General features: G+C 44.7%; 2 protein-coding genes across 2 annotated transcripts in view; both read right to left on the bottom strand.

Annotated features, from left to right (window-relative positions):
• Window positions 1–8,527, bottom strand: part of SF3B6 (splicing factor 3b, subunit 6, 14kDa) — a 17,046-nt gene extending 8,519 nt beyond the window's left edge. The window contains exons 1-2 of the mRNA XM_008589111.1: window positions 8,312–8,527; window positions 5,270–5,388 (exon numbers count right to left, since the gene is read on the bottom strand). Of these exons, the coding sequence (XP_008587333.1) occupies window positions 5,270–5,388; window positions 8,312–8,341 (149 nt within the window). The 5' untranslated portion in view covers window positions 8,342–8,527. The remainder of the gene's footprint in view (window positions 1–5,269; window positions 5,389–8,311) is intronic.
• A 447-nt stretch (window positions 8,528–8,974) lies between these two features.
• The window catches only part of TP53I3 (tumor protein p53 inducible protein 3), a 6,217-nt gene continuing 4,182 nt past the window's right edge, over window positions 8,975–11,009 (bottom strand). The window contains exons 5-6 of the mRNA XM_008589110.1: window positions 10,109–10,305; window positions 8,975–9,318 (exon numbers count right to left, since the gene is read on the bottom strand). Of these exons, the coding sequence (XP_008587332.1) occupies window positions 9,136–9,318; window positions 10,109–10,305 (380 nt within the window). The 3' untranslated portion in view covers window positions 8,975–9,135. The remainder of the gene's footprint in view (window positions 9,319–10,108; window positions 10,306–11,009) is intronic.

The raw sequence follows: 11,009 nt of genomic DNA, 5'->3' as shown, positions 1-11,009 counted from the left end.
GGACCGGTCTCTACATGGGATCCGAACCCTCGGCGGGAGCGCCGCCACACTCCCAAGTGCCGCACTCTACCAAGTGCACCACCGGGCCGGCCCCACACGTTCATTTTTAATACAACCCGAACTCATTACACATTACTGGAAAAAAAGGCTGGACTTCAGCCTGGATCAAGTGGAAATGTGCTCGTGGGTAGGGTTATCTGTGAGCTGGGGCAGAATGATGGAAGGTGGCTGGAAGTGGAAGCTGGACCTTGCTTACAAATATGGGCTGCTTCTAGTGTAGGTGCTCTTGACACTTCCTCTCTTCACTTCATCATCTTCCTCTGGGAGATGTAGGGAAGTGTGCAGAGCAGTGGGAGCACTAAACTGCAAGCAGCAGATGGCCATATGCTTGTTAGTGGGGACAGTGGGCAGAGGTCCCACTTAGTTCCTGCTATGGTGTGATAAAGATGGACCCCTTGCCTCCATCTGTGTTCTAGCCACACAGTGCAACTGTGGTATGTTTAAGACTGTGGGCTGACTTTCCATCTGCCATAGTCAATGCATAGGCTCTAGGAAAGGCAGCAAATTCACGGGAAGGGGAGACACTTGCCCAGACTTGATGTAGGAAAAGATTACTGTCTGAGCTCTGCTCAGGGCTTGTGCTTCCTATCAAAGGTGACAGAATAGGTATAGGGTGCTGCAGGTGATTAGAGAGTGCCAGCATAAATGAATGCACTCACACTGTCAGGTTGTGTGGGCCCGATGAGGGATTTTGTAATATTCTTTACTCTCTGTGAATAGTCTTTACTGTTTGGACTTTTCATCATTTTCAAGAATGTATTAGGTATGAAAGTTGCGGACTGCCAAAAGGAAAAAACTTTGCCCCATTTTCCCAAAAATTCCACCTAGTTTTTCCTCTGGAATAAAAACATTAAAAGGTGATCTTATACTTTAGTCCCACGGTGTCATGCATATAGCAAGTACTAATATGCATTTGAAAGGTAGAGATCTACTTTCTCCTATCAGTTCTCTGCCACATACTTTCTCCAGGAAGCTCAAAATAAAAACTCTTTCTTCCTTTTACATCTTCTTAGGAACTGGAATAGAGACAGGCACTAACCCCATTTTAAAGACTCTCCGGGAGAGAGGGAGGGGGGAAGAGGAATGGGTAAAGGGTCATGAAAATCGACTACAATGTATATTGAGAAGTTAAAATAAAATAAAAAAGTAAAAATAAATAAATAAAGACTCTCCATCTCAAGTGCCCTGGCCCTAATTATTAACTTCATACTTTAAGAACCCACATTATATTCTGAATTTTTAAAAGCATGTATTTGGTACCTACTGTGTGTTAGACACTGAGCCAACATTATTTTCTTAATTGGTAGTAAAAATTTAGAGTAGGAATAAGAAAACCTAATCATGTAACTTGCCTCTTGGGCTTCAGTTTCTTCATGTGTCACACAGTGACATCAGGCTATATCATCTGCCCTATCTTACATGTGGTTTTAATAATCAAAAGAGGTAACAAGTATGAAAAAGCTTTAAAAAGTACAAAGTACCAAGTGTGCTATATGCCAGGTAAGGTGACCAATCATTACGATTTGCCTAGGACTGTCCAGGTTTTAGCACTGAAAAGTCCCATGTCCCAGAAAACCTGGTGGTACTGGGCAAACTAGGAAGGTTACTTACCCTAGTGCTAGGTGCCAAGTATGCAATAAAGCATAATAACAACTATGGAACAGGAACAGGAACAGAAAAACAGCTGTTTCTCAATCTATAATTTAGACCCAAGTTCCTGCACCCCAAACCTTTATGAATTTATTGAACAAACATATATTACATTCTTTCTATGTGACAGGCACTAGAGATACAATAGTGGAAATGACAAGCACCATCCCTTCAAGGAGCTTTTATTCAAGCAGGTGAAAGAAAATAAATAAATACAAAATAATTATAGACCATAAGAAATATAATAAAGAAAATAGAGAACTGTGACACAGACTAATGGGAAGAAAGAGAGCTACTTTAGCTAGGGTGGTCAATGAAAAGCTCTATGAAAAGGTGACACTGAAGCTGAGACCTGAAGAATGAGGAGCTAGTGAAAACCACTGTCTTTTATCAAATGCTCAGATAGAGGGACCAGGAGCACAACGGCCCTGAGCTACTCTGTACTCCTCTGAAGATGTCTTTCCTTTATAACTTGTCCTCTTGTTTTGTTTTTCCAAAACATTCTCTACCTTCACTGATTTAAACATCTCTTAATTGAGTACTATCAACAAATTTTATAATGTCTTCATAAATTAATCACAACCACACAATCATTTTCTGTATCATTCATTTATTTATATACATTGGGTGCTAACCAGGTATTAGGCACAAGAAGTGCTGTCAACACAGTGAAAAGAATATATGGTACCAGCCCTGGAGGAGCTCATAGGCTGCCAGGAAGACAGGTGAGTACACAGACAGCAAAATCACATGTTAACTAATAAGATATAAACAGAAGGTGTTATGGGAGCACAGAGAAGGGGTGGCTAACGCACACTGGGAAGGAAATAACAAGAAAGTACTTTCACAAACACTATCTAATTTGATCCCAACTAAAATTTTTTTTTTTTTAAATGACCGGTAAGGGGATCCTAACCCTTGACTTGGTGTTGTCAGCACCACACTCTCCAAAGTGAGCCAACTGGCCATCCCTATACAGGGATCCGAAACCATGGCTTTGGTGTTATCAGTACCACACTCTCCCAAGTGAGCCATGGGCCGGACCTCCAACTAAAATTCTTTTTTTTTTTTTTTTTTTTTTTTCTTTTTGTCTTTTTTCATGACCAGTAACGGGATCGCAACCCTCGGTGTCGCGCCCGTACCGCGACCGGCAACGGGATCGCAACCCTCGGTGTCGCGCCCGTACCGCGACCGGCAACGGGATCGCAACCCTCGGTGTCGCGCCCGTACCGCGACCGGCAACGGGATCGCAACCCTCGGTGTCGCGCCCGTACCGCGACCGGCAACGGGATCGCAACCCTCGGTGTCGCGCCCGTACCGCGACCGGCAACGGGATCGCAACCCTCGGTGTCGCGCCCGTACCGCGACCGGCAACGGGATCGCAACCCTCGGTGTCGCGCCCGTACCGCGACCGGCAACGGGATCGCAACCCTCGGTGTCGCGCCCGTACCGCGACCGGCAACGGGATCGCAACCCTCGGTGTCGCGCCCGCACCGCGCTCAACCAGTGAGCAGACCGGTCTCTATATGGGATCCGAACCCTCGGCGGGAGCACCGGCACACTCCCAAGCACCACACTCCACCAAGTGCGCCACCGGGCCGGCCCCCAACTATAATTCTTTAAGACAGGTTAGGAAGACTGTATTTCATAGATAACTGAAGCTCAGATAGGTTAAATATTTTGCCCAGTTTCACATGACAAGCAAATGCCCAGTTAATACATGAAACCAGGTCTAACAACCAATCTAGTAAATTTATCTTGCTGCCTCCATGTTAAAAGCTGAAAGGGCACCATACAGATTATCTGACACATGAAGAGAGAAAAAAAACAAAACTCTGAGCAACCTGTCACATGGCTAGTAACAGGGCCAGAAACAGAACCTTGTCACCTGATCCCCAAGTCTAGAATTTTCTGTATAGCATTCTTTGTATATCTAGAACAGGGTTTCTTAATCTAGGGCCCAAGTAATATATGCAAAACGGTGTGTGTGTTCTTCTGTGGAGAGAGTTCGAAGCTTTTATCAAATGTTCAAAGGACTGAGATCACCTAAAAAAGGACAGCTGGTCTATACCACTTTGGTTTTCTCCCGCATCTGAGTACCAATGATGATATATCTCAAGCTCTTTGTTTACTCTCTATAGGCACAGTGATGATTCGAAATGAGAATCCTCAAGATCTCATAGTCAAAAAGCCAGGAAGGAGCTCTCAGGTCATAAAAGAGAATTAAGAAAGAACTATTCCTGGGCTGGCCCGTGGCTCACTCGGGAGAGTGCAGTGCTGATAACACCAAGGCCCCGGGTTCGAATCCCACATAGGGATGGCCGGTTAGCTCACTGGGTGAGCGTGGTGCTGACAACACCAAGTCAAGGGTTAAGATCCCTTTACCGGTCATCTTTTTAAAAAAAATTTTAAAAAGAAAAAAGAAAAAAGAAAGAACTATTCCTCCTGAAAATAAAAACTTCAGAAATCCTTTCAGATAGATTCTAAAGTAACAAGTCCTTTCATACTAGTTAGGATGGCAGAGGCCATGGCACTGTGTAGTGCAGAGGTTCAATTTAGAGTCAGAAGATTTTATCACTAAACATTGTATGAGACTAGAGAGGTACCTTTACTCTCTGGGCCTTGGCAATTTGACTTGTAAAACAGATACCATATCACTTTCACGCACGGCTATAGTTTTGCTGATGCAAATAAAAGCACCTGCTATGCTAAATGGTATTTAGTAAAGGTCCAATAACTATCAAATGTTGATTTTTTTGGCGGCTGGCCAGTAATGTCCAATAAATATCATTTTAAAGTATGAACCCCAATTTTTTTTTTTTTTGTCTTTTTTCGTGACCGGCAATGGATCGCAACCCTCAGTGTCACGCCCGGACTGGGACCGGCCACGGGATCGCAACCCTCGGTGTTGCCCCCACACCTCGCTCAGCCAGTGAGTGGGAACCGGTCTGTATGTGGGATCCGAACCCTCAGCGGGAGCGCTGCCGCACTTCCCAAGCAGCGCACCCACCGGGCCGGCCCCAACCCCAATCTTTATATCAAATTAAAACATGAATTCTTGTAATTAGATGTTTTCCACTATACTTTTAAATCTTCAATACAAAAAGCTATAGCTGAAAATATCATTTTCCTATGTTATTTTAATACCCTTCTATTAAATTTATTCAGAAATTCTGGAGTGAATAGAGGAGACGGTTGAACAAATTAGACTCAGTGCAAATAAAAAATATCTAACACCTGGCTTTGCAAATAGTAGGTATGCAGTAAAAGTTCCTTCCCTTCCCATCCATTCTCCTCAAAGCATTCATTACTACTTCATGCTCTCTGTCATTTCTCGAATCCTATTCTTGGCTGACATGAGCTGGATCATTAGGGTGTCAGTAGGTTTCTTTGCCCTACAAATCTCACCTCTCTGATATCAGTCTGTTAGTGTCTAGGCTCTGGTTAGGGATGCTGCACTGCATATCACACAGAGTGATCTCACTGTCAGCTATAATTCTGAGATTATAGGTTATGCAATCATTTTCTTTAAATCACATTTCAAAAGTGTAAGACTCACACTCTGATTTGACGAATAGGTCCATACTTCCCAAATATATCATACATTTCTTCAGCTGTGATTTTGTATGGCAAATTTCTTATATACAAAATTCGATTTACTTCTGGTGGAAGTCGAATCTAAAATAAGAAAATACACATTGTCATAATCAGGGGCAGGAATACTACCATTTAAAAAAAATTCTCAAAGGTACATAATAATAGAAAACCAAAAACAACAGGTAAATCTGATGTTACTGAAAATGGCATGATCTTCGGAAAAGCAACGGAGCACTGGTTCTAGGGAACATTATTAGTAGGAACTAATAAGGGGCTACTACAAAACCCAGGCTTCTGATCATTACAATTAAACAAGGATTTCCAGTCTCATTTATAAGTCCTAAATGCCTCAGACATATTTAGGAAAAAAACGAGGAAACTCTTCCTGTTTTCTCAACAATAAAATTCCACTGATTACCCTTCTCTGGTCTTCTCAGGGACTTGTTATATCAATGATCTCTCTTAAATTCACAGTCTTCCCCTCACCACTGGCTACTTCTATTCCTCATGTGAGCAGTTGCTCACATCCTGCCAATCCTTACACAAAACAAAATACTTATGTTGGTCCCTCTTCACTCATTCAGCATCTAAGTGCATTATTTATGTATACACCAGGGTAGGTAATAATAATAATACACAGTAAAGGAAAAAAGACAAGGTGCCTTCGCTGAACTTAACAGCTTGCTCTACTTACTATCCTATTTTGTTTTTTTTTCAGTCAAGCACCTGAAAAAGGAAGTCTATGCTCACTGCCTCATATTCTTTACTTCACTGACATTCAAACTTAACACAATCTGGCTTCCATTCCAGCAGTCTGCTAAAGTGCTTTTACTCACTCACTAAGACCTTTTAATTGCAATGCTTGATTCTCATCGTACTCAACTTCCCTGAGGCTTCAGTTGACTAGTCCCTCCTGACACTCTTATCTCCTAACTCTCTGGTTCTTTCTTAGTCTTCTATGACCTTAAAATATGTTCTTCCAGGGCCGGCCCGGTGGCACACTGCTACAGTGCGCCGCTTGGGAGCGCGGTGGCACTCCCGCCGAGGGTTCGGATCCCACATACAGACCGGTTCCCGCTCACTGGCTGAGCGAGGTGTGGGTGCAACACTGAGGGTTGCGATCCCGTTGCCGGTCCGGTCCGGTACGGTACGGGCGCGACACTGAGGGTTGCGATCCGTTGCCGGACATGAAAAAAGACAAAAAGGAAAAAAAAAAAGTTCTTCCACAGGGCTTTATCTTTAGACTTCTTTTCTTGACCCACTGTACACTCTTCTTGACTCTACACACTCTCTGGTCTCTAAGCCAACCTCATGGTTTCCTCAGTAAACTGATGACTCTTCAAACATGTATCTCTCACCCAGATCTCACTCCTATGCTTATTAACATATTGTTACATACTAAACATAAACTTGCTTAATAACTATTTATTACATTGAAAACTCTTTTAGGCTGAGTATTATATAAATAGAATAGTAAGATACTTATTCCCTGCCCTCAAACTAGTAGTAGCAATAAGTGGTAAACAAATACTTACAATAAAGTTTTAGATTTCAAGATTCAAGGTTAAGTTCAAACAGATGATCAACACTGCCAGATGATCATAATACTATTAAATTCTCTAGTAAATTTGCTTTCTCACTCCACAAAACACTGTATCACACTTTCTCTTCTCTCCTCAAACCTTACCACCACCACTCCCTCTAACATCTGGGTTGGGTGTACCCTCTTCCCTGCCCATACCAGGAGATGACCCTGCTCTTGCTTCTTGGAGAAAATAGATATGACTAAATGGTAAGTATATTCCCACCACTAAACCTACCAAAGTAAATTCATCTATATCTACCCACTTTCCCTTTATGACTATGCCAGCCCTTCATCTACTCAAAACCTTCACTCCTGAACTTAACCCATTTTTTCCCCATGTCCTGTTTCTCCCACTCTCCTGGATCGTTCTCACTGGCATAAAAATACACCTTATATCACACATCTTTAAAAAGTCACATCTCCGAGGGCCGGCCCGTGGCTCACTTGGGAGAGTGTGGTGCTGATAACACCAAGGCCAAGGGTTCAGATCCCATATAGGGATGGCCGGCTGGCTCACCTGGGAGAGTGTGGTGCTGACAACACCGAGTCAAGGGTTAAGATCCCCTTACCGGTCATCTTTAAAAAAAATAGTCACATCTCCCAATCTCTCTACTCCCTATTCACATGAAAGCTCGTGGAAAGGGCTGTACTTGCCGTCTCCATTTTCTCAACTTCCACTATCTTTGCATCCCACTGCAACCAAGTTTTCATCCACTGAAATTATTCCTATCATCAAGGTCACCAAAAGTCTCCATCTCAACATATCCAATGGTCAATTATCTGTCTTTATCTTATACCTCTAAGCACCTTACAGTTGACTACTCTCTTTTTTTCTAGGTTTCCACAATACCCCACTCTCTAACACTATAAGCAGAAGAACTTGTTTCACTCACTGCTGTATCTCAATACCTAAGACTAGTGTCTGGCACACAGTACGTGTTCAGTAAATATAAGTGATGCATTTTTTCCCATTTCGCAAGCCAGGTGCTCGAAAAACACTGTTAATACATTAATGAAAGATCTAAAAAAGCTCCCTGATCTGAGAATTCCAGGTTCTAATGGTGGGTGAACTATTATTTATTGAGGATTCGTCTGTACTATTAACTTTTAGGCCGAGAAGATTTTAATGCCCTGTCCCAGGCGCAGGTCAAGCAACAGAGGCTGCAGGGCTAACGTTACTACTGACACCATCACCGACTCCGGTGGAGACTGAACGAGCTCTCAAGAGCGGTGGGGGCGGAAACGTGGCTCAAGGCGCATACCCGAGGATGGGGCCGAGACAGAGTACCCACTGATGGAATAAGAAATTCTGGGCTTCCCCGCCCCGGGGACGGCAGAGGGGCAAGAATGCTCTGATCCACACCGCCAAGTCAAGCAGCGAAGGCCGCCCCCTCCTCCGCAGACGGCCGCGATACTCACGTTCGCCCTCTTGGCCGCTTGCATCGCCATCTTGGCGGGCTGATGAGGTTACCGCTGCAAGTGCTGGAATTGCTCCGGACACCTCCGGAGTTGGCTCGTCTTCGAGAAACACCGCGTCAGATCCAGGACATCAACACCCAGGCTCCACCGGAAGCTGTCTCAGCACCGCCGGAACACCGTCGTCTCACGCCGAGACGTGCTGACGTAATCCTCTCTCAGAAAGACTCCCAGTGCCCAACGAGCCGACGATACTCGTGAGGCCGGAAATCCCAACAGGCAACGCGCTTCCGGGTTCTGTGAAGAGGGGGCGGGGCGTGGGCCCCCAAAGGGGAGGTGTTCCGGTCGGGGCGGCCCTGAGTGTGGGGGCGGGGCCTGAGATGGGCGGGACAAGGTGGGGCAGGGCCCAGGTGAGCGGCGGGAGTAAGCGGGACGCGCAGTCAGGTGTTGGGGACGCGAGGGTGAGCCTGGGAGTCTGCAGCGTTCTGGCGGCGTGCGTCGTGGCCGACTGTTAACTACCGCGAACCCTCGGCCCTGCTTAGGCTGAGCATCGGCAGATTGGGCCTCTCCTGTCATCTCCGTGGCGACGCCCGAACCGAATTCCACCTCACCCCTGCCCCGGCGGCCCCAGCCGCACTAGGGCCGCCCACAATTAGCGTGTTGTTCTTCAAGTCCATTCTTTATTTCCTTAGACCAGATTTACACGGATCAAATGACAAGGCAGACCTGGGAGTAGCACTGGTCTCTTGCCTGAGTATTGGGAGTTTTCTCCAAGTTTGCTCTGAGAAGGCCTGAGGCGGCTGTGTCCTGTACTGCCCCCTCCTCCTTCACTGGGACAGCTCCAGGATGATTTTGCCCACGTTCTTGTTTGACTCCATGTACTCATGGGCCTCTTGGATTCTAGTTACTGGGTAGACTCTGTCCAGCACTGGCAGTAGACGTTGGGGGCCCTCCGTGGAGAAGTGGGGCAGAATTTGCTCCGTGAAAGCCTTCACCAGCATTTGCTTGTACTAAGATAAGGAAAAAAAGAGACCATCAGCCTGGAGAGAGGCCTACCTCGCCACTTCCCCCTCCTGCTTAGCATTTCAGTTCTCTTTGAAACTGTACACATCTGAAAAAGCACGCAGGGCCCCCTACCCCTTCACTTCCCAGCATGAAAGTGCATGTCCTCAAATGTGTAACCTCTGTTCTGTACCAGGTAAAGACTGAAGCCTGGAGTAAAATATTATTGTCACTGACAGCTTAAGGACTGTTTTTAAATAAAAATGTCATGCAGAAGGCAGCCACAGACTTACACACAGGCTCAGTGCAAAAGGAAGCTTAAGCTCTGCTATCTCCCAGTAGGTGTGAAACCCTACAGTAGGAAACATTCCCAAAGCTGATGCCTGTTAGAATGCCACAGAGAAGATTCCAGGAACGTGTGATCTGTTGAAGGTAGAGGCTTACAGTACTTACTAACCTAAGAGGCTTTTTTAGCACACTGAAAAGAGTTCCACCTTTGAAAACAAAGTCTTGGAACTGTTAGACTTCCTAATGTGGCCAATGCTTTGTTCTTTCTGTTAGAAAGTTGAGATAATATATGAAGTATTAGCTACACTCTTTCCAAGATGCTGAAACTTCTATCGACAAATCTGAATTAGTTCTCTGAAATCAGGTTACCTATTTATCCACAGGGGGACAGATATCTTCATAGTCTCCCTAACCTAAGATGTGACAGAGCTTCCTTTCTGGGGCAATGTAAATGAACCACACATTTCTGGGTAATAGTTAAATCATGTTTTCTTTTCATTCATCACTCACCTTTTTGTCTCTAGATCTCAGCAGGCTGGTAATAAGACTTCCTCGTTTAAAAAGTAGCTTTGAAAACAGAGGCCCACTGATGTCAGCTCCTCCCATCAGACCATAGAGAACCCAGCGACCATCAAAAGCCAGACACTTGACATTCTTCTCCCAGTAGGATCCACCTATGCAGTCTAGAATAAGGTGAACTCCAACACCTTCCACAGAAAACATAGACTTGTGATACCAGTCAGACACAGAAAGCTTGGTGCAAAATAAGATTCTACAGTATATTTGGGGAAATGTGGGTATAAATAAATACAGGTGCAAGTGGTAAATTTATGGGTTAAAACTAGACACACACACTGCTCATAGAAACTTGATTGTTAAAGGAGTTTAGGTAGCATATGTGATAGGTAGTTCATCTTTTAGGATCCCTAGCCCCAGCAAGAGGGAAATGACCTGGTATCTCCTTTTACCCCCAAACAAGGACAGTCCCACTGGCACCTAGGCATCAGTGAGAACAGAACAGGGGAGGCCCACCCCAGGCTACAGAGCAGGCTAATTGTTCACATCTAAGTTATCAAGCATCTGCACTGGGTTATCTGCATCATAATATGCTTGCTAACTTTGCTTTCATCCCTCCTTTTCTACTCATGAAAAATAAAAAGGGATGAGCAGAAACATACATGTTTGGCTTTGGAATACAGAGGCACACACCTCTACTCATCCATTAAGGGAGTATGAACAGCTATGATCCCCACTATCATCAGTTCCAAACTGGTCTCTGCCCCAGGCATCCTGTTAACTGACTGTGGAGTCGCAGGTTGGGAAGAGGTCCTGGATAATTTTAGGCCAACTCTGTGTGATTATCCAGTTTCTTTTTTTTTTTTTTTTTTTTTTTTTTTTTTTTTTTTTTTTC

The sequence above is a fragment of the Galeopterus variegatus genome, unplaced genomic scaffold, assembly GCF_000696425.1.
Source record: "Galeopterus variegatus unplaced genomic scaffold, G_variegatus-3.0.2 Scaffold5218, whole genome shotgun sequence".
Classification (NCBI taxonomy): Eukaryota; Metazoa; Chordata; class Mammalia; order Dermoptera; family Cynocephalidae; genus Galeopterus; species Galeopterus variegatus.
Note: the sequence above shows the minus strand (reverse complement) of the source record. Positions and strands in the feature narration are given on the sequence as shown.